Below are 27,180 nucleotides of genomic sequence, written 5' to 3'. Positions count from 1 at the left end.
TATAAGAAAGACTTAAAATATTTGGGAATCTTTAACTTAGAAAAACCATGACCAGGAGGAAACATAACTGAGATAAAATAATGCATGGCATGGATAGAATGTATATTTCTTAAAACATTAGGTTCTTGATTGAGGGATTGAGGGGGCTTTGCAGTATTTTAAAAGACACTGGAGCACCAAGGCTACAATACAAAATGTGTTGTTTCCAAAGGAATTATATAGTCAGTGAAATCTCAATAAGCAATATTGTTATTATTCCCATTTAACAATTTTCCTAATAACTGTTTCCAGCATGAATTAATAAACTGTAAAACAAATATATATGTGCATTTGAGGGAAAAACACTCTGCACTGCTTTACAGCATGCAGCAAGAATTAATTCTGGTGATTTAAAGGCCAACAGCTCCACCTTAAGGCCCAAACAATTACAGTTTGCTTTTAATAATGATCAGGGATGTCTATGGAAATTCTCAGTCATCCAGGTCATGGTTGTCCCAAAGGTGCTTTTTCAAGAGGCAACTGGACTTTTTGTTTTTCTTTGAAGATGCTTTGCTTCTCATCCAAGAAGCTTCTTCAACACTGACTGTACAGTGGAGAATGGAAGGCTTTATATTCCTTGCAGACAGCTGGTGATTTGCATTCTTTTAGAGCAGGGGTCAGCAACCTGCAGCTCTGGAGTCGCATGCAGCTCTTTGAGCCCTTTGCTGTGGCTCCCTGTCAGGTGATCCCACAACTGGCTGGCCCCACCCCTTGCCCTACCCTCCCAGTCACTCCTCGCCTGGCCTGAGAAGGTAAGGGCGACGATGGGGGATGGAGAAGCGGCCAGGGCAGAGACAGAGAGATACAGAGAGAGGGGGAGAGAGAAACACAGAGAGAAATACAGAGAGAGAGGGAGGGGGAGAGAGGGAGGGAGGGAGGGCAGAGAGATATGTCAAAAGGATTTTGTGGTTCCCGGTGTTTTTTAACAACTGTTCTCTGCTCTAATGACCAGCTGGGTAGGCGTGGTGGGGGGGGGGTCATGTGACTGGTGGAAGTGAGAGGCATCGGGTTAGCCACACTCACTTAGGTTTTGTGGTTCCCGGTGTTTTCTTTTCTGTGGGAAACGGGTCCAAATGGCTCTTTGAGTATTTAAGGTTGCAGACCCCTGTTTTAGAGAGTCATTGAGGTCCCTTGGAGGTTTATCTGTGTCCTCAGGGTCACCTGAGTGGTGCAAATGGGTGTGGAGCCTTCTTGGAACTGCTGAAAGGACTGTGTTGTAGACTGGAGATAGATGATGTTGTATCCCTTCCCCTCTGTTGAGAGATGGCTGTTCAATTTTGATATAGATGGCTTCTTTGACCCTTCTTTCAAATCGGCTGTCCGTTTTGTCCAAAATGTGGACTTTGCTATCTTCAAAAGAGTGGCCTTTGTCTTTTAAATGCAGGTGGATTGCTGAATCTTGTCATGATGGGTTCATTCACAAATGTTGTGCCAAGCATTTATGAAGTGGTTGTTTTGTTTCACCAATGTACAGATCTGCACACATCTCACTGCATTGTACTGCATATAACATGTTGCTCAGTTTGTGTCTGGGTGTTTTATCCTTGGGATGGACAAGCTTCTTCTGCCTTAGTGTATTCTTGGGTTTAAAGTGTGCACGTATGTTGTGTTAGCAAAAGATCCTCCTGAGCTTTTCATGTTCAGAGATCTTAAAACTGTTTTAATCTTTGTCTGATGTTACTCTACCTCCTTTTCTTCAAATTACTGGTAAAAACAAACAAATAAATAGCAGACCCATGATGTGAATAATGCTTTGATAGCTGATAATTTGAAGGATACAGATATTACAGTTACATAGAGATCCAGATATAAAGACAATGCACAATCCATGTGAAACATCTGTCAGAGATGCCTCAAAGCAGATAATGTCTTTTCCTGTACTGATGCAGCTACCTTTTTGGACCCCAAGAAAATAGGTCTTTGGTTTAGGTGTTCCTGACAAGTGCTACATGTACACTCACATTTACTGTACTCCGAATCACATTCTGCCCTTTAAATCTAAATTGTGCAACCAGAAGAGAGATCACTTTCTTTTTCAGTCAGCACAGACCAGTCAAAACCATTAAGACAGCCCTTCTTCAACCAAATATAACTTACCTCTCTGGCTACCGTTGTAAGCATTTTCTCTCCAGCCAACATCAGAAATTGTTATTTAATATCTTTGACTGGGTTCTGGAAAAGGCAATGGATTCATATGTCAGATCCTATAATACATATCTTGCTGATGTTCCAGTGAACATTAGGCCATAATTAGCAGGGATTATGGCTTGAATGATAATAGTGGAAAGGTCTAATCAAATATAGTTACTGATAGATTTCCTCACCAAACATTTATCTGCTTTTGTTACTTCCACAAAATCTTTTACTGATGGTTGTTTTCCAAGCAGTTTTAGACATTTTTATCCAGGTCAAAAGGTAAACTTCAGTTAAGTCTTAGTAGTACAGAATTATACTTCTCAAGGCACTTTGTAAATAAAAATGACCACTAACTCATAAGCCACTTTCATTGATTAAAAATATCAAGGCCATTATTGTTCCATTTGCTTAGACAGGCTTCAGTTGTGATTATAGTCCTTTTAAAAAATCTCTCCCCACTAAAATTTGCAGCCTCTTTCGATTCAAGAAATGGTACAAGTAGTCCCCATTTAGTGACTATTCATTCAGCTATCATTTGAATTTATGATGCTGCTGAAAATAGGGACTTATAGCCAGTCCTCTAAACTATAGCCGTTGTAGCACATGTTCACATGATCATGATTTGCTGCTTGGCAACTGGCATGCATTTTTCAAAGGTTACCTGATTGTCATTTGCAACCTTCACAGCTGACTTCCAACAAGCAAAATCAGTAGGGAAGCTGGCAGGAAGTTACAATTCAAATGACAACATGCTTCACCACTATGGCACTTAGCAACAGAGTTGCTGGTCCCTAATGTAGTCATTAAGTGAAGATTACCTGTACCTAAGAAATCTTTCTTATAGTCAGGCACAGATGATTTACTTTCAGAAGGGGCTTAGATCATGTGGTTACAACTTCCATCTTGACTTTTTGCGATCCCTGCAGATCCCCTTGTTTAGGATTTTCATTTCCAAAACAGCCAAAACATTCATGTGTCATCATTCTCTTTGTTTTTGATGTTAAAACATCACAAGACAACAGCGAAATACCAACGAGTTCAAAGAACTCTTGAGGCTTGTAGATGAACAAAAAAAAAAAATCCCAAACATCTCAGTTGCCCTAGAATGCTCATTAACTATAGCTGGGAATGAAAGCAATATGAATTATCTTGAAAGATATCATGACTTACTGAAACATTACTTAAGTGCATAGTGCAATGATGGCAAACCTTTTTGCCGTCACATGCCAAAAGCACGGGGAGTGCGGGGGGGGCCGTGCGCGAGTGTACCCACACCTATATTTCAATGCCCCCCGTGCCACGCCCCCGCGCATGTGCACATGACCCCCCCGCACCCTGTTTTGGGCCTAGCAGCATATGAAGCCTCCAGAAGCCAGAAATGGCCCATTTCCAGACTTCTGGTAGGTCGGGTAGGTCCGTTTTTCGCCCTCCCCAGGCTCCAGAAGCTTTCCTGGAGCCTGGGGAGGCTGAAAATGGCCTACCCTACCCCTCCAGAGGCCCTCTGGAGGCCAGAAACACCTTCCCAGAATCTCCATGCGAGCCCTGAACTTACCTGTCATCCAAAAGGGACTGCATGGAGACTCCTGGGAGGGGAGGGGTAGCATGGGCAGGGTCAGCCAAAAATCAGCTGGCCAACATGCGCATGTGCATGCGCGCTGGAGCTGAGCTAGGGCAACGGCTCACGTGTCCGCAGATATGGCTCCACGTGCCACCTGTGGCATGCGTGTCATAGGTTCACCATCACAGGTATAGTTCCTAGTGATACCATGTGGCAGATCCAATTACTTCTCCCTCATTCTGCAGCTAAAAACTGGATCCAGTCATTCCATAACAACATATGAGGAAAGCATGCCTGAAAACAAAGCCCACACCCCCACAACTAAATCTTAATGTGTTCCACAACTACAGAGTACCAACTTTGGAGGAAGATAAGTGGAAAGATACGGGCTTCCTCACTTTAGCAGCAGGAGACCTCTATGGTGCAATATTTTGTTACAAGTCTCCTTGTAATGATATATCTATTATGCAAGCTTGATAGTTGTATAGCAAAGGCCATTATATACCTGTCACTAAATATATGAATGGAAGATATGAGATGATGCAGACAAGCTATAAATATTAAAAGCACTATTGTCAAGATTATCTCAGTTATTAGGCAAAATATAGTGCCTGTCTCTAGTAACCAGATATGGGTATCTTGGAACAGTAGCAGAGGAATAATCATGTTGTGTTAATTATTGCATTTTCATTGTCAGGAGGAGCTCTTGTAAGATTTTCTGACTCAAGTGCCAGAATAACTGTACTAGCTTTTGGTTGTACATTCATCTGGTGGCAAGTCAGTAAAAATATCAACCCAGGGTGCAGCTACTAGAGAAGGGAAGGCAAATTCTGTGCTAAGACTTAATGGACAATAAATACAGCCAACACAGTAATATTCCAAAATAAATTTATGGTATGACTTTAAATATTATATACACTTCTAATCATATTTCAGGTTGTTGTTGTTTAGCTAGAATTATACAGAAAAGGGCAATCAAATGGGGTGGGGAAGGGTGGAGAGGAATCTGAATCACTGGTATTCACTTTTAATTTTAAAGCAACACTCATCTTTCCAATGAGGTTTCAATTAATATATATATATATATATATATATATATATATATATATATATATATATATATATATATATATTCAGCATTCAAGTTAAATAAATGAGGGGAGAGTTTACAGTCTTATCTCATCCCTTTGCCAATTTGGAAACAATCTATTTTCCCATTTTCTGTTTATACTGGGGATAACTGACCTTTATATAGAATTTGAATGAGGACAATGAGATTTTCTGGAATTCGTGTTTTTCTAAACACATTCCGTGCTTGACATAATCCGCATCACTGAAGGTTTTTCAATTATCAATGAAGCACATAAGGACTTCAGTTTCTATACTCTTTTGGCCAATACCCAGTGTGCCTCAACAATAATGTCTCATGTTCTTGGCCTTTTCAAAAGCCAGTTTGAACATTTGCCATCTCTTTTGCCATACTTGGCTCAAATTTGCATTGCAGGATCCTAAACATTATTTTCCTAGGGTGTGAAATTAAGGATATTGTACAATGCTTTGCACAGTGCCTTAAGTATCCTTGTTTGTTACTAGAGTATAGATTGACCTCTTCCAGTTGATTGGGCATTCGCTTGTGATCCAGATTTGGATAAAGTGATTGTATTGTAGCTATGTACTGTTGTTCCTATAACCTTACCTATTATAAAAGCAATGCCATTCTTTGTTTTTCATGTCCCGAGTAAGAAACTATGTGACCTTATGACTGAAAGCTATTATAGCAAATCAGAAGCAGATTACATTGAGGCAACTTCATGTATAACTTTCAGCAGAGGTACCCATAAACAAAAGTAGGAAGTCAATGCAGTGACACTGACATGCTTAATATATAAAAGGCTAGAGAAAGACAAATGAAATTGTCAACTCTTTTATAGGACAAATAAGCATACTAATATCAAATGATATAACCAATCAAATAGAATGGTGCAAGGACTAACATTTGGTCAGATAATTGTTTGATTAATCATATTAATGGTTTATTTAATATGGCTTATTGTGTCCAGTAGCTTTCCATCTATCCAATCATACTTTCCACACATTTTCAAGCCTGTGATTTCCCCAAGTAAACCTAAGTATCAATCTTTCATCTCTTGTAAACCAACCCCAAAATAAGCACAAGCTCATTTTACAGTTTCTTCATTATGCATGCTTGTGCTTCCCAACGTCAAGGCTTTGCAGAGGTTGTTGATACAGCTGTATGAGACCTGATGGAGTACTTTAATGGAAAGATTCTCTGTCAGTCCAAATACCTGAGCCACATAGCAATTTGATGTTGGCTATGTCAAACGTGACCTAGTTTAAATAGCAAAAATGTCCATTATCCAAGATCAAGCAATTCTCCCAGACAAAATAAGTTTAGGAATCTTTTTGTATCTGAGACATTTAAATGATAAAGCATCAAGATAACGGATTTATTTTTCTTTCTCATTGCATTACTCTGCTACTTTCTTCTTGAACTGAGGTAATACAGAGACACAGGTGGCCTCATGCTAATCCGTATTGTAACTGCTGGTGTTTTGCTAAGGAATAGACTTAGACAATGTGGAGGATTGCCACATTGTTTGTAGAAAAAAAATAAAGTAATGGGAAGTGTAATAAGTCCAGAACTAAATGCTCTTTAATTTTACATATCAAGTCCCACATCTATATTTGGAACTCATTAAGGAGAGTTGCAATAGAATAATGTTCATTAATCCATGAACGGAATTCCCATGGAATGCTTCCTGTTTTTGTTGGCTCTATTCCCTGGGTCCTGGTTCTGATCTCACAAAGAATGAGCCATGTGACAATTATAACTAAACTTTTACCAGTAAATAACGGAAGCCAGCCTTCATCTGAGAAAGATGGCCTTTCTGAAACCCAAATAATTTACTTCCATGTCCTACAGTAACAGATACAATAAATCCTCTAAATTGCATTCCCCAATTACAGGAATAGGAACAGAAAAGATAACTGCTAAACAAAGCTATGGAGATATCATTCTTCCCTTAGCTTTGCACCGTGCCTTGGTTTTGCAGGCAACAAGGCTGACATTCACTTACACCTGGATTCCTGAGACAATTACACAGATGCTAGCAGTTTGTTCCAACTATTAATATGAATGGGGATTTCGCATAAGTGTCCTTTTCCCAATTACCCATCATCAAATTCTTATTGGTTTGCTCTAAATGCTACAGAGAATTCTTACACTTTGGGGCTGATGGTAAGCCCTCTCATATAAAATCTTTATATGTAAACACTTCCATAAGAATTGGAACCACGGTGTTGAGAGAGCTCCAACTCACATAAAGGCCTTGATGTGTATGCAAAGGCTCCCTACCACGTTTATATTGTATCCATGGAAACTAGCTCTTCGGTGATATGCATGATTTGGAGAAGCGGATGTCTGCTCATTGTTCTTTCCATATTGACTACTTCTCCACCATAACATTACACCACTGAGAAGACCTGCGTGTGCATAGATAATTTTAACTTTCTCTCACTGTTAGTGTTATACTTCACCATTGCTGAGAGACGAATTTCAATATATTATCATTCCTAATGATTTTTCAGTATCTTCAATCACTTTTCCTAAAACCTGTATAGTACATGTGCATGGAAAACCAGTTTTCCGATGAATGGAACCATTTAAGACACAAAAAACATGGCCTTGCAATGTCTAGCTCACATAGCAGAAGGGCAGGAAGTAACCTCAGATTTACACTACTATATAATTACCTATCAATATGTATGCATGCATCATTTTCCACTCCTTTCTGAAATGTATAAATGACCACAATTGAGCCCAAAATTTCTGTTGCTAAGCAAGGCAGTTGTTAGAGAGTTCGGACTCATTTTACAATCTATTTGCCACAGTTGTTAAGTGAATCACTGCAGCTGTTCAATGAATCATGCAGCCATTAAGTAAATCTGGCTTCCCCATTGACTTTGCTGGTTGGAGGCCAGATGGGAAGGTTACAAGTGGTGATCACATGACCCCAGGACAGTGCAATTGTCATAAATACATGTCATTTGCCAAGCATCCCAATTTTGATCATGTGACCATGGGGAAGCTGAAACAGTTGTAAATGGAAAACTGGTCATAGTCTCCTCCAAAACAAACCTGATTCCAGATGAGTTCATTAACACTTCCAAACAGTTCTTATGGCAGCAATGCCAAGTGATTACTGCTGCCTTCTTCCAGGTTGTTTTCCAATATTTCAGCCTAGCCTAGAACCAGTTACAAACCAGACCCAACTCCAGTTAGCTTTTCAAACTCTGTTATAATGGGTTAAGTACTGACATGGTTTCAAATAGGCCTAATATGCTTTGCCTCAGAACACATTTTTAATATCTGACCTAAAATGTAAACTTTATAAAAATAAGCCTATAGAAGATTTTTTTAAAATATTACTTCTGGTCAAGGATAATTTGAAAACAATGAAGAACTTGTAAAAGCCATGGACCTTAACCAGAAAATGATTTATATCGTATTGATCTTGACAGCCAAGATAGATTTCTAATTTTGGAAGCCCACTAGGTGACAACGGGATCATCATACTCCCTTTATCAATCCAACCTACTTAATATATAGGGATAAATTGGGAAGAGAGAGTATATACTATGCAACTTGCAGTTCAACAAGGAAGATATAAATCAAACGAATAAATTAAATGAAATGATGTTCAATCTGCTAATTTCCTCTGGATTATATTTCTGATTTGTTTGAACAGATCACGTGCTTTATAATTTTAAAAACATCTGTCCAAAATACCTTTATTTGGAGTTAAACCTCATACATTTATGTACATTTTATAGGGAGTATGTTTAAAATGGCAGTCTAAAAAATTAGCAATATTAGTGTACATTGTTAACATTAATCAATAGTAATTTATTTTTAAAAATGGGATTATTTTGTAAAAATATATTCTGACGTTAAGAAGAATGGACAAAAATTTCCAGGAAGAAATACTAACAAAGATATGATTAGTGGGGAACATGCACTTTTTAGCTATAAAATTAGTTGGGCAGTGGAGGGAATCATGAAAAAACACACCAACAAACATTAAAGTAACTGCACAAATACCTTTGTAATACCTGCTTTGCACAAATACCTGCTTTGCAGGTAGTCTTCAATTTACAAGCATTTGTTTAGTGACCATTCAAAGTTACAATGGCACTGAAAAAAAGTCTTATGACCTGTTTTCACACTTACGACCATTGCAGCAACCCCATGGTTACATGTTCAAAATTCGCTTGGCAATTAACATACATTTATGACAATTGCATTGTCCTAGGATCAGGGGTGGGTTCTACTTACCTTTACTACCGGTTCGCAGTGGGGCTTCACACATGCACTTGCTTCACTCACGTGTGCGTGCGCTCTTCTGCGCATGCGCAGAAGTGTTTTGATGATGTCGGGATCTGTGGGCGGAGCTTCCCGCCGGTTTTACTACTGGTTCTATAGAACCGGTGCGAACCGGGGGCAACCCACCACTGCCTGGGATCATGTGATTATGGTCTGTAACCTTCCCAGTCATCCTCCGATAAGCAATGTCAATGAGGGAAACCATATTTGCTTAAAGATTATAAGATTTACTTAACAGCAGCATTGATTCACTTAAAAACTGAAGCTAAAAGTCATAAAATGGGCAAAACACACTTAACAATTTGCCTTGCTTAGCAATGGAAATTTTGGGCACAATTATGATTGTAAATTAAGGACAATCTCTACTTCTTTACACTGCATACCCTTATTATTACACTGTATATCAGACATTAACACGATTGAGCAGGTCCAGAGGTATTTCACGAGAAAAGTACTCCATTCCTCTAGTCACAATAGAATCCCTTATGCCACCAGACTTGAAAATCTGGGCTTGGACAATCTGGAACTGTGCCGGTTCAGTCTGGTTCTTGCGAACCGGTAGTAAAAGCAGTGAGAGGCTCCACCCACCTGCCCAGATGTAATCATGGATGATCTGCACATGCGTGCTCCCATTGCAAACCAGTGGTAAATGGCAACAGGGTTGGCATAAAGCACTTTGGCGTGAGAATATCCCACAGAGTAAATGGTTTACCCGACACTATTTAAGAAAGATTTTAATCCAAAATTGGGGAAAAGTCAGTAAAAAGTACTACATCAAAACGCCCTGTTGGTTAGCACCTCTAGAAGCAGTGACATATCCCAATTTATATAATGTGGCTAAAAAATTAACATATAAAGACTTACTGAACGCACAAGGGAGATTAAAGTCTAAACAGGAATTAATCGCCCAAGGAGTGCAAATGGATTGGTGGAGTTATCTGCAGATCCAGTCTAAATACCAAAAAGATAGGGATGGAAGAGGGATTGATGGAGAATTACAAGAATTAGACAAAATTTTGATGGGTCAAGAAAAGGGTATGATTTCAAAATCTTATAAATTGCTTATGAAATTAGAGATAGGTGAAGAAATAGTAAAAGATTCTATGATCGCTTGGGGGAAGAATTTCGGGTACCCAATACACCTAGATAAATGGCAAGAGATCTGGTGGGATAATATGAAATCAGTAGTATCCACGGCCTATAAAGAAAATATCTATAAAATGATATATAGGTGGCACCTCCCTCCCAATAGACTAGCTAAAATGTTCCCAGGGCTGTCGGCGGATTGTTGGAAATGTGGAGGGGAACGTGGTACTTACTATCACCAATGGTGGTCATGTCCGAAGGCAGTGATATTTTGGGGGAAAATTAAAAAATGGCTTAATGAGATATTAGTGTTAAAAATCGACTGGCGACCAAAGACATGCCTGCTCGGCTCCAAACCGGAAAATATAAAAAAGGATTTATGGTATTTGGCATTACATATAATTACAGCGGCGAGACTGACATACGCACAATTTTGGAAGAACCAAAATATCCCAACAGAGGAGGCTATTATAAAAAATTTTTTGGAATGTGCGGAAGCAGATACGCTAACTAAAAAATTACAGGATAGAGAACAAACACAAGTAGTTTAGCTTGGGACAAATTTTATAAATGGTTAGAAAAGAGGAATCTATAACCCACTTTATTTGAGGACTGGTATTTGAAGAGATATTTATACTATATAAGATAAATGTGGTCGGACAGACCTAAGTGATGCATTAAGAGATATAAGATGTTCTGCCTTCTCCGGAATATAATTTAGAGTTATAGTACCGAATACTTGTGTACTATGATACTATATGGAAGTACGTATATTTATTGTTGTATTGTTATGTTTGTCATTTTATGTTGTTTGTTTTTCTTTTTAAATGAAATGTAAATAAAGATTATTTTAAAAAAATAATAAATGTCAGTAGAACCCACTCGACCCATACATATACCTGACAGCTGTTTTTTGTCTGAATATATGGCAGAAACTGATGTTTTTGCAGTCTCTTGCAAATAGATGGGAATCACAGGATTCCACCAAGCTCCTAGCCGCTAATGAAGCCTTTTATGGACTTAAAGGTTTGACCAAACCTCACATTTTAATCACTATGGAGTTTACCTGTTGTAGTTGTTTTTTTCTTTTTTACTGCTTGTTTAAAACCTTCATTCTGTTCTGGTCCTATTTGTTGGGTTAGTTTTCTTTCAATTCTCTAAGAAAGAAAATTATGATTTTAAAGTTTAATATTTTTTTAATACACCAAAAGAAAGATTAGAGTGTTGATTTTCGTTTTTAAACAGTTAAAGGGTTTAGACAGACTTCATATAGTTAAATAAGGACTTTGAAGTTAATTAAAAGAATTAAAGAATATTTTCCTGTGGAAAATATCTATGGAAACAACTGATAAGATGACTTTGAAGGTTGGACACTAAAGGGCACTAGAAGAAGACAAAAATATCAATGGCTACCTTAAGGGAGTTCTAAGATGAAAGGGCCAAAGATGTATTCATTAATATTATCTGTTATTATAGAATTGGAAGTTGTTGTTATAGAAAATTTCCACTGAAAAAAATTGAAATTGATTTGAAGGTGGATTTTAAAATGATAGTCAATAAGAAAGAGATGGAAGTAATAGATTTGCAAATGAAACTGGATGATTTAATAATTACAAAGTACATACAAATATTAAACCAGAAGAGTGATATAAATAACTTCTCTATATGAGATTTAGCAAAGGACTTGCTTAAGTTTCAAATATTTTATGAGAAGAACGAGTGAGAATATGAACAGTGATGTGAATAACTTTCTTTTATTCGAGTTACAAACGGTGCTTGTCAAAAATATCAATGATTCTGAGAGAAGAAACAAAAGACAGTATGAGAAAGCAGATGTTACAGTATGTCACAGAAATGAGTACACCCCCTCTCATTTTGTAAATATTTAAGAATATCTTTTCATGTGATAACACTGAAGAAATGACACTTGGCTACAATGTTAAGTAGTGAGTATACAACTTGTATAACAATGTAAATGTGCTGTCCCCTCAAAATAACGCAACACACAGCCATTAATGTCTAATCTGCTGGCAACCAAAGTGTGTATACCCGTAAGTAATAATGTCCAAATGGGACCCAAAGTGTCAATATTTTGTGTGGCCACCATTATTTTCCAGCACTGCCTTAACCCTCTTGGGCATAGAGTTCACCAGAGCTTCACAGTTGCCATTGGAGTCCTCTTCCACTCCTCCACGGCACAGAGCTGGTGGATGTTATAGACCTTGCACAGCTCCACCTTCCATTTCAGGATGTCCCACAGATGTTCAATAGGGTTTAGGTCTGGAGACATGCTTGGCCAGTCCCTCACCTTTACCCTCAGCTTCTTTAGCGAGGCAGTGGTCGTTTTGGAGGTGTGTTTGGGGTCGTTATCATGTTGGAATACTACCCTGCAGCCCAGTCTCTGAAGGGAGGGGATCATGCTCTGCTTCAGTATGTCACCGTACATGTTGGCATTCATGGTTCCCTCAATGAACTGTAGCTCCCCAGTGCCAGCAGCACTCATGCAGCCCCAGGCCATGACATTATGTTTTATATGTTTGAACAGAAAGGGAAATATAAATTAATAGGAGGGATTCAAATTGGGTTTAGTGGATATAATCTGTAAAAGTTACGCTGTTATTTCTGATAACCCTTAATGGATATTAAGATGGAAATTATTAATTAAGATGGAAATGAGGCTTTACAGATTGGTTTATAGAGAATGGAGTGAGGATATGGGTTGAAGATATGCTTGGTTTTAGTTTTAGAGATAGCGATAAATTTTTCATTTTGATCCATGGTGAGATGGAGGGGGGGGTTCTTCTTTTCTTTTTCTTTTTTTTGCATGTTTTTATTTCTAAGGTTTTTTTCTTTTTAATATATTTTTATTTTATGTAGATTATATTAGTTTTATTTGTATAATGTACAAATAATCAGTGGTGGTGGTGAGAACTATCTGAATTTCCTAAGTGACCAAGCAAACCCAAAATATCAGAGTCCATTGTCTTAAAATCTGTCAATGTTCAAGTCTGACTTTGATTGACACTTGATTATTTGAAATTACTCGAATAAGCACTATTAGAAGAGAAGACATAAACTGAGAATGACTTTTATTTGTTTATACACAGTACCGTTGATCAAAGCTAATACAGTTCCTGGGGGTTCATCAGTACTTCTACCACTAAAAGACATTTAATGAAAATACTTCAAAGCTGGCAGGACATGCAAAAATTCACACAAAGTATCATTTTTTGAGGCTCCTGGAATCTATGAAAGAAGTATAATATTGGCAGTTCTAAATCAGTTATTAGAATATCCATAAAATGACTGAGAATTCTGGGCATGCTAATCGTACATACATGGAAGGCAAGGGGTGAGGAAATCATGGGTTTAGGAAATCATGGAGGGCGGGTGAGGAAATCCTGACTATTGGGGGAAAAATAAGATTAAGCAATTCGCAATTTCTCATGTCTCATTTGATAGTAGGAAGTAAAGGGAGAACATCGTAAATCTGTTTATTCTTCCTATGATTTGTTGGCTGGGAAGGGCCACTGGGTGTAAAGCCTTTTGCACTGGGATGATTGCCTGTGAAAGGGACAGCCCTTGAGCGTGGAAGAAAGGCAAGGTTGTCCGTCTCTGCGACCATCTCAAGGAGCCAGCAGCTTCCTATACAGATAACAGCTCCGTCTCTGCGGGATAACACGATTTGGCCTACTAGTTCCGCCCGCGCGCGTGTGTCGTGTATGTATGTTTATGTGTGTATGAAGGACGACCCCTCCTTGAACAAGAGCTCTGCGCACGAGTTTACTACGCACATGTGTACACATCAGGTCTCCCCTCCAATTCTTCTGTAGCTTTTAGCTACGCGGTGGACACGCACCGGCGTTATTTACGGTAAGGTGGAGTGGACCCGACGGCGGCTCCGTGTCAGGTGATCTGAGGCGAGGAACTACCGCCGCCGCCGCCCAACCAAGACCGCCGCAGCTGCTCCTGCTCTTGTCCGGAGGAGAGGGGAGGAAAATGCAAAATGGCCCAGCAGAAGCTGCAGCGGGTTTATGAGGAGGGGCTGCCAGGCGCACCCCCACTCACCCCCCCGGCCCTGACGCGCGGGGACAACGCTAAGCGTTGAGTCCCTCCTTTCCCGCCGCCAGCCCAGACGTGCGCCCGCTTCCTTCGCTCCCCGAAGGGCCATCCAGACATGGGGCTCTGCTACAGCCTGCGTCCGCGGCTCTTTGGCGAATCCGGCACAGCAGCGGCAGGCGGCGGCTCCATCTCCAGCGCTGCCGCCACGACCACCTCGGAGACAGAACAACAGCCATCGCCACCGCCCACGGCAGAACCCTCGGCCCGGGTGCCGCCGCCGCTCCTGCCCGGAGCCCAGGCCGGGAGAGCCAAAGGCAGAAGCGCAGCGAAAGGAAGCGGCAGCAACAGCATCAGCGGCGAGAGCGAAGGAGCCGCTGGAAAGCCGCGCGCGGGGGAGGCGGATGGGCCGCTGCTGCTCCTGCAAAACGGAGAAGGGAACGGGGCGGCTCCCCGGGAGAAAGAACGGGAATCGCCGCAGGGGCTGCCGGCATCTCAGGCCAAGCCCGCCGCTGGCAAACAACAGTCTCTGGCACTGCAGAGACCCTGGGAGAAGGGACGCTTGGAAGAGCGGGAGGCGGAGAAGGAAGCGAGGCGAGTCAGCAAGAGCATTGACCGGGCGCTCAAGGAACAGAAGCGGGAATACAAGCAAACGCACCGCCTGCTGCTGTTGGGTACGTACTACCCCCGCCTTGCCTCGCCTTAGCGCACAGGTGGCGCTGGCTGCTTCCAAAGATGACACATGACAGTGTAAAAAAAATTAAAAAAAAAATCAGCGGGTGGCTGAATTGGGGGCTGTTGCTTTGTGATAGGATGGTATTTAAACCCAAATTTGCCTGCTCTGGCGCGGTGCACGCTTTGAACAAAGCACCTTTCTGCCATGCCTCGCCGAGTCGAAACTGCATTCTCGGGATTCATGCAGTTGTTCAATCATGTAATCTTCCAGCCTTATCCCCCCACTTCTGTGTATTATTTCCGGGTCTCCAGTTTCTTTTCTCCTCCAAATGACCTGATGCTTTTATTTCTGTTCTGCTAGAAAAACGGTATTATAGGATGAAATTGTAGGTGTCCTAGCCAAGCAGCACAAGAGAAAAGATGTCCCAGTTTATGATGGTTACCGTAAAAGTATATGGTCTATGGTGACCTTATTGATCAGAAATCCCTGTGCTGTCATTTTGACAATATGAATAGATCAGATTGTTAATAAGAACAGGGTTGTTTTTAAATGTAAAATCTTAAATATATTTTTCATCACAATTGGTAGTGCCCTTTTGAGAAAAGATGGTCTGCATTTATAATGGATAAACGAACCATGGAAATGTTAAGATATAAATGGAATAAATAAGTGAAATAATACTCATGTTTATTGTGGAAATGTGACGAATTGATGAGCATAAAAGAATTCAAAGTAAGATTTAAACCAAATCTGTTCAGTGTTTTGGACCTCATCCCAAAATAGGACTTCGTACTAGAGCGGGATGAAAATGTAGCCCTTCTCTGCAACTCATTAAGGCAGTCATATTTTTCCTTCAGGTTCACCTAACAGCTGTCACAACCTAAAAAGAGAGATACTGGTACTGGTACCTCAGTATTCATTGTTAATTGGTTCTGGGAGGCACGATGAAGTACCAAAAAACTGAGTACTAAACAAATTTTCCCCATAAAGAATAATGTAATGAGTAATAAGGCAGTTGACACCAACAAGTTCTAACTTGTGCATCTAGTACCAAACAAACAATGACAACATTTTTGCATCAAAATGCTCACGAGTACCAAATTTGATGAGTTTCAAAATAGTTGAGTGCCAAGGTACCAACCACTATGGTTGCTTTAAAGAGCACCATACTAGAGGTGTTATGCTTGCAGTGCTGTGCACTTCAAAGCATCTTTTCCAAATTATATCCAAAGCACTAAGCAGCCCTTACTTATAGCAGATTTTTTACATAATGTATTTAAAGTGTTTTATATAAAACATTTAAAAGTATTACAGAGGACTGGAGAATCCATGTATGTCCAATTGGTTTAATAATCCTGAAGTTAAACTATGTAATCAAGCAATTCAAATTATTTGGCTACTTAGCAGTTGAAAATAGTTTTTTAGTATCGTTTTTGAGAGGAATCTTTCAGGTAAGCATCAAATCAGTTTGCTTCCTATAAGGCAATTTGCAACTCCCACAAAATTGACAAGAAACCTGACCTACTTGGAGATGCCTCCTTCTCTTCCTCCTCCTCCTCCTAGTCCTCCTCCTCTTATGGTTGTAATTACATCTTTAATAGACAAGGACTTTTTTTTAATGAGGGCTTTCACCAAAGAAGTAAGGGTAAAAGAAACTTAATTTTCTGAATATAGATATCATCCAGTATTTTAAAGATATAAAAGGTAAGCTATTTTTCTATAATTAGCTTGTTGATATGTTTTAATTAATAATTAAACTCTCTAGGAAGCTCATTATGCATGCTGCTTTTACAGCATGAATGCTACAGGGACAGTTAAATGAAGCCTCTGATTTCCCTGAAGAAATAATCTGCAATCACATGTGTTTGATTTGTTCATTTTAAGTAGTGAATCAGTGGCTGTGCATTCCAAAATAAGATCAGATCAGATATCTTTCACAGTCATTATTCTATTGAAAAATAGTTAAAATTATATATCATTTTTTGTTCTCCAAAATTCCCTCATATGTCTAAAAGAAAGAAACCAGTTAAAATACTTCAATTGTTATGGTGCAGAACCATAATTGTTTCTAAATCATAATCTCTTTGACTAGCTGGACATAATCCTGCATTATTAGGTGGCAGTAAGGGAGCAAATAGAATCCTTATAGCAGATTTTGGAGTGACAGTCACAATTTTCAATGCAAGTGAAAGATCTTAAAAATGTAGACAACAGCTGCTTTGGATAAATAGTGAAGTATGTGATGAAGCTAGCGAGGAGGAATTGAGCTAAAGTAAATAGTTGCAGAAGTAAAGAGCTATTCGCTTGTGTAATTAAGAGTTGCCCCAAGGTTACTAACCAAATCTAATTCTAAAAAGCTAATGACTCCTTAAGATAAAGTGGGGGAAGAAGACATCCTAAGTGAGTATTGAAACAAGACTGCAGTCTGTCATCAGTAAAATCCATCTCATAAGAGCTGGGGCGGAGTACATGTTAAACTGTCTCTTTAGAACTCATCTGTGTTTATCTGAACTATGGGTCCAGGGTCACTAAAGACTTATCTGTTTCTTCTAGAGTGCATTCCTGTTCAACACAGAGATTCTGCTATGAAGGCCATCTAAGGCCATTAATAGATGCTATTATATTATGCTGGCATCTGCTGCTCTTTATTTTTTGTACTCTGTCACAAGATTTGTGTGGCTATGAGGACCAGTCGTTTTAAAAATGGAAGATTTAGAGACAAGAATTGGGAAATAGTGGGGAGGTTCACTGGGGAATGGATTCAGTTGAATATGATAATCCTTAGGGATGAAATGCAATACTGTAAAATAGATGTGGACATCTATGCATGCTCCAAGACTACTACTAATTATCCTCTCTGGATTCAAATCCTCCAAATTTGTGTAGAAGGATTGAGGGGACCTTTGGAGGAGGCTTTGAGGGTATGGAAACTTACATGGAGAAAGCTAGATTGTTTCTCTTCTGTTCTATTATAGGTACAGAGTTGGCTTCCATTCTCATAAGTATACTCTAGTTGATCTTACTTTATGATTGCTGCGGAATGCGATTGTGCTTTTTACTTTATTGCTATGAATTGTATGTATGGGTGGAGCCATTTTAATTTCTTAAGGCAGGTATTTGGATAACAGAATTCACTATTAGTATAGTTGATGATCTGAAGGAATAGCAGAACATCTAATATAAAGAATGTTTTACATTTTTAAATCTCTATGGAGATTCTCAGTCATCCAGGTCATGGTTGTCCCAAAGCTGCTTTTTCAAGAGGCAACTAGATTTTCTGGTTTTTCTTTTCTTTTTCTTTCTTTGAAGACGTTTTGCTTCTCATCCAAGAAGCTTGTTCAGCTCTGACTGGATAGAGGGGAATGATTTGATGTTTTTAGATAGCAGAATAAGGATTATTTTATACTTTGTCTGAGATTATTAACCAATAAAGAAAAATTGAGGGAGAATAGTATTAGGTATTTAAATCCTCACAGCATAAAGTACATTGCCTTAGGATCATATCTACAGTTAGCCATTCATTTACTATGGGAATAATACTCTCCTTTCACTGGGTGCCTCTGTAAACACTCCTGCCAAAGTTGAATCTTATAAATTTTAAATAAACTTTGCCATGAAGGGAACTACCTTCTAAAACCTAACTACAGTTTGCTTACATTAGTTCATGAATTTTATTTCCATAAATAAATGCACATTTTAATTAACAATTCAAATATAAACAATTCAAATACTCTCCTTTCACTGGGTGCCTCTGTAAACACTCCTGCCAAAGTTGAATCTTGTAAACTTTAAATAAACTTTTCCATGAAGGGAACTACCTTCTAAAGCCTAACTACAGTTTGCTTACATTAGTTCATGAATTTTATTTCCACAAATAGATGCACATTTTAATTAACAATTCAAATATAAAATAAATGTATTTTGTCTGTTCACTTGTTGCCTTAAACACATTATTTTGTACAAAATATGTACAACTAATTTCTAAAAATCAGTTCTGAGAAAATTGTTAAACTAGATGCTAATACTGAACTGTTTCTCTGTTGTTTACAGAGAAATGTATTTTGCTTAGAGTATGACATAGATTAGTCTTAAAAACTGCTGTGAATTGAAGTATGCATACCATTCTTACAGGTGTAAGTATTAGATATTGTGGGATAGTACATATTTCATTGACTTCCTCGTGGGTAGATATAATTGTTCACAGTAAAAAAGGAAAATTTTCAATGAACATAATTAACTTCAAAAAAAATGTAATCTCTCAAGTACATTTTATTCTAAAAACAAGCCAAACTTTACATTTTTTTCATGGTTAAAAGTGGCACATCAATCAATTAGCAAGTGTGCTTGTATTTTTTTAAAAATTGACAAACGTATCCTGTTCTACAAATATTTAAGGCTCACAAAGAAATCTTGGAAAAAGATCAAGTATTTGGAGGATACTAATCATGGTAAAAAGCAGCAAATGTATTTATTTATTTATTCAATTTATATAGCTGCCCATCTCTCATGTGTGACTGCTACTGCTTGTAATTAAAACATATAAAAAACTAAAAACTAAAACTACTATAGAAGCAATACAAACATTAAAAACAAAAGAATTAAAAGCCATACCGTACCATACCACAGCCTAAGTAAAGCAGAGATTTACTTATATATAAATAGCAAAAAAAAAACCCAATTTTATTGAAAATTCCTCTCTTTAGGAGACACAATGAGTTGAAGGACACTGGAGCACAAGACTGCAGGGAAAGGCTATCTAGGAAATAATGGTCTACTTGGGTGTTGGTGTTATTTCAGAAAAGACCTGAGTGCTGATCTGAGCAAATGTAATCTAACTGGTTAGAATAGGACTTGAGATGTAAGCTCACATTTGGAGGTAATTCAGTTCTGGAAGTAATTTTTGAATGTGTGTTTTATGATTGATTACTAGAATTCCAATTTCATACGCTAGGACTGATTACTTAGACCAGATCAAATTTCTGCTCTGTTTACTCCTTTCTTCTACCTGATAGCACAGTATTTGAAATTTTCTTGATTCCCAACTGGCAGATCTTATTTCTGCTATGCTCCTTGGCTGGAGGGTGCTTAGCTACAATAAGGTCTCAAACTTAGCAAATGCTGACATAATATAAGTTTCTTTGTAGGAACAGGATGAATTCAAAAACACACAAACCACACTACAGTATAGTGAGATGACTGAACCAATCCAAATTGCCTTTCTTTTGAGGGCATAATCTGAACTTCGTTTTATAATTGTTTGTTATATCCTCAGAAGTCTGGGAGTCATGAGGCTTTGGCAGAAGTAAATTGCATGATTTCCTGCAGGCTTTGGAATAGGAGGGAGCACAGCAAAGAAACAGGTATCAGCTGTGTCCAGGAAGGTCTTTGTATGGCTTCATCTGGTGTTTCGGTTGCTTTCTTTTCTGATTCAGGGAATCCTTCAATACCATGATCCTCACAACTGTAGTGGGACTGCCCTTGAAAGACCACCCAGAAGATTTGTTTGGTAGATAATGCAGCAGTGTAGGCAGAGATGGTCATGTGTTAATATGTCCATGCAGCACCTCTGCTCTGCAAACTGTTTGCTAGTAAGCTTCCAGTTGTGATTCCTGGTCATTACCTATAAAAATTCTAAATGGCAATAGGGGTTACATGAGTGCCTTACTCTCATAGTATTTCCTCTGCCAATTCAAACTTGCAGAGTCAGCATGCTTTTAATTAAAGAATTCCACTTATTAGGAATCCAGAGCTGTCAAAATCCAGAGCACTCCTAGATGGCAGCGGGCTGAGACTGCTGAAGTTAGGCAGTTGTCAGGAGTTTGGTATCCAAGAAGGTGATAGCAGCAAGCATGCATGCATGGCCCGCAACTGGCAGTAAGCTTAAACTGCTTGAGCCTGGCAGCCAGGTAGGCAGTGGGGATATGTATGCATGCACAAACCCTGGCTATCAGCAGGCTGAAACTCTGAAATGGGGTAGGCCTGCCAGGAGCCCAGTGGGCAGGGTTGTGGCAGCTAGCTGGCAGAGACAAGCCCAGCACCAACTGTGGTGTAGGGTTTGACCCCGGCTGGTGGAAACAAGCCCCAGAGAGGGCGGCATGGAGAAAAAGATGACGGTTACCTGGGAGCAGCTGCAGCAGGTATGCATTGGTGGAAGAGCCTCTTCATCTTGGTTCAGGATACCAAAAGGTCAGAGTTGGTGGGGAGATGGGTTTGGATAGTTGAAATGGAGTTCATGCAGGGTAGGAAACATGACTGTGGGATGCTACAATGGTCGTATGTGAGAACTGATTATAAGTGCATTTTTCAGCACTGTCATAACTTCATATGGTCACTGAAGAACTATTCATAACTTGAGGACTACCTGGATGTGCTATGTCAGGCCTGTCAAACTGGCGGCCCAAGGGCTGGATATGCCTGCAAAGGCCACGCCCACCCTGGCTCTGGAAAGGCAAAAAAAATCACGATACAGCTCGCTAAGCAATTAGATTTGGTACCCCTATGCTACATAATACAAATATTTGGAATTGGCTTTTGGAGGGGTATGAAAAAGGATGCCTGCTGAAATAATTTAGTGAAAGAGAATGTGAGTGAGGAAAGATGCATATTAGGAAATTCATTGTTGCACAACTGAAGATGAAAGATACTGCAAGATATCTGTAGTGAGAAAAATATAGCTTCCAAGAGGTAGTTTCATCAAGAAAATGGTGAAATTTGGGAGGAAACTGAAGTGAAGGAACACAATAGAAAATTTTAGAAATGTGTATGAGAAATATAGTAATATGTCAAAGAACTGAATTAAATAGAACAAAGAATCATAGGGCTGAAAGGAACTTCAGAAGTCTTCTAGTCCAAGCCTCTACTCAAGCAGGACACCTTATATCATCCAGTCAAATGGTTATCTAATCCAGTGGTCACCAACTGATGGTCTGCGGACGACGGTGGTCCGTGAGAAATTTTGGTGGTCTGTGGTGCACCCGAGCTGCTCCTGGATGAGCAATGGCCAGTCCTGTGACTAGAGCTCTGGAATATGGGACTGGCCAGGCAGCTCATGGTGGGGCTGTAAATCTCCGCTGTAGAGGGAGGTTCGTGCAACTTGCAACTTTGCAGCACAGCCCTCGCCGACCAGAATGAGATAATGGTGCAAGGGAGGTGGCGGTGCAGGCGGGCCGAAGCAACAGGTGGCAACCCCGGCCTGTTTCTTCCCCCTGCTGTAGCTTCCTGTCGGCTGAACCCGCCAGTGGCTGTCCCTGCCCCTCGCCCTCCCTTCCCAGTCACTCCTCGCCTAGCCTGAGAAGGAAAGGGCGGGGGATGGAGATTCACTCCATATTCCAGAGCGGAAGCAAAGCTCCGTCTCTTGCTGGATCTCACGGCCGTTTCTTCTGGCCCTTGTTGGTGCTCCGTGGACCTCGGTCTCTTGGGGAGATGCTTGACTTCCTCTCAGCCCGAAGACACTGGCTGACCCATGAGATGAGAGAGAGAAAGAGAATGAGAGAGAGAGAATGAGAGAGAGAATGAGAGAATGAAAGAGAAAGAGACAGAATGAAAGAGAGAATGAGAGAGAAAGAAAGAGACAGAGAGAAGATGAGAGAGAGAGAGAGACAGAGAATGAAAAAGAGAGAGAAGGACAGAATGAAAGAGAATGAGGAAGAGAGTGAGAGAGAAAGAAAGAGACGCCCTGACATCCTATCACTGGGAGTCCAGGCGCTTCAGTAAGCGGCACGCTGGATTCATATTAGTGATCTGCGGGATTTAAAATTATGAACTTGGTGGTCCCTGAGGTCCAAAAGGTTGGGGACCCCGACTAATCTATTTTTGAAAACTTTCAGGTATGGAGTAGCCCTAACTCCAGGAGGCTAGCTATTCCATTGATTAATTGTTCTCACCATCAGAAAATTTCTCCTTAGTTCTAGGTTGGATCTCTGTTTAACAAACTATTACTTCTTGTCCTACCTTCTGGTGCTTTGAAGAATAAGTCAATCTCCTCTTCTCTGTGACAGCCCCTCAAATACTGGAAGAGAATTATCATATTCCCCTAATCCTTCTCTTTGATAGTCCAGACATACCTTGCTCCCTCAGCTCTTCATCATATGATATAGCCTTCAGACCCTTTATCCCAGGGGTGTCAAATTCAAGGCCCGTGGGCCGGATCCAGCCTGCAAGGTCTTAGATCTCGCCTACAGGGCCACTCTGGAAACTGCAAAGGACCGACCCACGGTGCCTCTGCCAGTGTGGCCCTTCCTAGTTCATTTTCGCTGGCAGAGGGTTGCAGCTGAAAACGGAGCTTGTGAAGACCGCACGTGGGCCCTCCCAAGCTCTGCTTTCTCTGGCAGAGGGTGCAGGAGGTTGTCCCACCTGAAAACAGATATCAGGAGCCCATTTTCACTGGCAGAGCACTCGGGCCACCACAGGCACATCCAACACAAGTGATGTTAAGATGGCCACACCCACCCCAGCTGTCAAATACAATCCTGATGTGGCCCTCAATGAAATCGAGTTTGACACCCCTGCTTTATCATCTTTGCTGCTCTTCTCAGCACACTTTCTGGAGTCTCAGCATCTTTTTTGTATCATGGCGACCAGAATAGTACATAGTATTGCAAGTGTGCCCTCACTAGTGTGTTATAAAGCAGTATTAATCACTTCTTGTGATCTTGATGCTATCCCTCTGTTGATGTCGCCCAGGATTGCATTGGCTTTTTTTGGCATCTGCAGCACACTGTTGGCTAATACCTAAGTGGTAATCCACTAGGACACCTAGATCCCTCTTGTAGTTACTACTGTTGAGCCAAATACCACCGATTCTGTACCTGTGCATTTGGGTTTTCCTGCCTAAGTACAGAACCTTATTTTTCTTACCACTGAACTGCATCGTGTTGGATAAGACCCAACAATGGTAAAGTCTGTGAAGATCCTTCTGAATCTTGAGTGTATCTTCCAAAGTGTTAGCAATCCCCCCCCCAATTTGGTGTCATCTGGAAATCAGAGTTCCCCTTCTAGATCATTTATGAATATATTGAAGAGTACTAGGTCTAAAACAGAATCTGGAGGAACCTGACTACATGCTTCCCTCTATGTAGATGTAGTTCCATTAAGGAGTGCACACTGGGTGCAGTTTGTCAGACAAATATATTAGCATCCAAGATAAATTTCATGTAAGGAAATTATATAGACTGAGACAAAGGGGTGAAATGCTCCCGGTTTGGACCGGATTTCCCGATCCGGTAGCGATGGCGGTGGGCAGTTCGGAGAACCGGTAGCAAAAATCCCTGCCCCCCCCCCCAATACCCAGCTGAGCCATGCGATCATGAGAGGCTTTTTTTTTACTTTTAAAAGCATTTTTTCTACAACCTCTTCAGACAAAAAAATGCTTTTAAAAGTTAAAAAAAAGCCTCTGATGATCGTGCGGCTCAGCGTGGATCATCAGAGGCTTCTAAAAGCATTTTTTCTGCAACCTCTTAAGGTTGTAGAAAAAATGCTTTTAAAAGTAAAAAAAAAAAAGTTGGCCACACCCACCCAGTCACATTACCATCCCCACCCCCCACCAAGCCATGCCCACAGAACCGGTAGTAACAAATTTTACATTTCACCCCTGCTGTGACAATATTGAAAAATAGTCATTATCAATGTATTCATTTTATGCTGCAAAATAACCCTAGTCTAATATTGATTACATTAATATTCTGCCTTTCCTTCAGGAAATCAAGGCAAATTACATTGGGCTCTCTTTCCATTTTTACCCCGCAAAAGCACCAACATGGAAGACTGGTTTAAGAGAGAGTGATTAGCTCAAAATCATATCAGTAACCTAGTCCAACAGCTTAACTTTAAACTTTAAAGTAGCCTTGAAAATTAGCCCATAGGTTTACTAACCAGCACATTTTTCAGTAACCTCTTAAATTTTTTCATGCTGGTTAGGGAGTAGATGGTAATAATTTGTTCTATGTACTCTTAAGTCCTACATGAAATTTATTAGTTATCTATAGCATTAGCTACATTTTAATTAACATTCCTTTAAATGTGTTTGTGCCTTTAAACTGTCAACATTTTTAAATTTATTAGGAAGCAATAAAATGGGCTGAACGCACTTTTTGAAATGACTAAAATCAGTTTCTGTACCCATGGTGATAAAGCTTGAATAGTTATCCCCAGTTACTTCTTTTCATTTTTAACAACAACCCCCTGCCATTTCATTATAAAAATGGAAAGAACAAAATTAGAGTGCAGTGTGATCATCTGCATGCCAACACAGAAATAAGCCTCACCAAACTCAGTGTTTTTTACTCCCACGAAAATAAAAATAGGGTTAAAAGAAAATAAATTAATTTAAGTCTCCCCTTGCTGGAACAATATCTTATTTTTAGGATTATTAAAAGGAGGCACTCATCTGAAATTAATTTTTACTTTCATTGTCTTGCTTCATACTTTGCTTTTCAGAAACAATAAAATGAAGTAAGGACCCTATCATTAACATTTCTGACAATTTTTGCTAAACATGATATAATGAAAGCTATCCAAAGATAGAGCTTTGGGGGGGGGATTATTTATTTATTTAATGTTTTTCTGTCCCACTGCAATCAAAACCTCAGTGGTTTACATAGAATATAAAATCAATTAAACTATCCATGGTGCAAATTTCCATCAAAACAATAAAATAACAGCACCAAAAATAAGAATACAAACAAAAGGTAGAAATGGCATGATAAAATCAGGGGAAGTCTCTCTGAAATAGTTCGATCTTTATTATTTTCCAAAATATTAACAAAGAGAGGACTAGTTTGATCTTTGCTCAGCACTCCTACTTGAAGGGAGCACTTTCTCATTTTAGTCCCCAGAATCTGCTGAAAATGTAGAAAATGATGTTAACACGTTCAGCTTCCACTTTAGTCCTGCTTTAGCTAATTGTGAATTCAACAGCACTAAAAGTCATCTCTTTCTTTCCTGTTACATATATTATACAGGCATTTTTTTCTTTTAGATTCGTTCTATTTTCTTAAGTATAGAATAGTAATGATTATGCTATTTTATAATTCTTCTACTTTTTCCTAGTTTTTTCCATTATTAAAATAAAATATATTGATTTTATATTGCTGTTATTTGCAAAGAAAAGCTTTTCTCATTTCAGTAGCTTAGAATGTAAGTGCATCCATGTTTTCAATATCACAATATGCATTAATATATCTGTAAGATGCATAGACAGTTTACCATTTGTATGTATTGCATGAAAAGCATTTTTGAAAGCTATCAGTTAAAATAGTTTAATCTATGAAATTAAGTTATCTTGCTTATATTTTATGCATTTAGTTTGCTTCATTAATTAGATCCTGATGGTGGCAGCACTTGTTAAGATATAAAGATCATACTTATATTCCCACTTGGAGAAATGCTAATGTAATGTTCTATTACTCAGAAATGTAGATAAACTAAAAAACCTCCAAGTGTGAATAAGGTACTTTTCTTTTTCTTTCAACAATTACTGTCACCCTGAAGATTTAATTAGAATTTCTAGCTAAGTAGGTATAATGTGAGCATTAAAATATGTCATGCAATATTAGCATAACCTTGGAGTTTTGATCCATAAAACCATATTCATTTTTGTGGTATTTTTTAAAGAATTGTAGATACGAAGTTAAGAAACCATATTTTCAAATACAGACTATTTGATGAACTAAATAAATTTAAGATTAGCTATGAAAACAGCCATGAGTGCTATTCTTTACCAAATGTTTGTTCAGGAAAGCTTAAGATATCTTGATAGGGAAAGTGCAGGACAGATACATATATCCTGGGTGCCAGACAAGTAAGACATTTGGGCATCTTCAGAATGGTCTTTCTTTTAATACTCTTTCATCTTAAGAAGAAGAAGAGGCAGTCCTTCATGGAATTAGTTCCCAACCTGTTAGGAATTTTAAATTTTAATTAAATTGTATTCAAATAATACAATTTATTGCCAAGTAATACAAATCTTGTTATAGGTATCAAATGTCATCATTGGATTTTGTACTACTTAATTGCTTATCTGCAATTTTGTGTTAACTATACTTTCTGGACACTTTTCAAAGGGAACCCCCACATAAAATATGTCACGGTAGTGAAGACAAGGTATGACCAAAACATAGGTAATTATTGCCAAATCCATGCAGCTGAGGAACAGCACTACCTATGCATTACGGTAATTGCATTTGTGAAAAAACACTCTTTGCCACAGCCACCACCTGTAAATCA

At 39.2% G+C, this 27,180-nt stretch overlaps 1 protein-coding gene across 2 annotated transcripts in view; it reads left to right on the top strand.

Moving 5' to 3' along the window:
• The first annotated feature begins 14,147 nt into the window (after positions 1-14,147).
• GNAL (G protein subunit alpha L) overlaps positions 14,148-27,180 on the top strand; it is a 116,807-nt gene continuing 103,774 nt past the window's right edge. Inside the window, exon 1 of one of the 2 annotated variants that reach the window (XM_034429432.3) lies at positions 14,148-14,956. In XM_034429432.3, the coding sequence (XP_034285323.2) occupies positions 14,401-14,956 (556 nt within the window). In that variant the 5' untranslated portion in view covers positions 14,148-14,400. The remainder of the gene's footprint in view (positions 14,957-27,180) is intronic. The other variant, XM_034429431.2, reaches the window with a different exon arrangement.

Source organism: Pantherophis guttatus, chromosome 3 (assembly GCF_059756535.1).
Source record: "Pantherophis guttatus breed Tessera chromosome 3, ASM5975653v1, whole genome shotgun sequence".
Classification (NCBI taxonomy): Eukaryota; Metazoa; Chordata; class Lepidosauria; order Squamata; family Colubridae; genus Pantherophis; species Pantherophis guttatus.
This window is presented reverse-complemented; position numbering and strand designations above follow the sequence as displayed.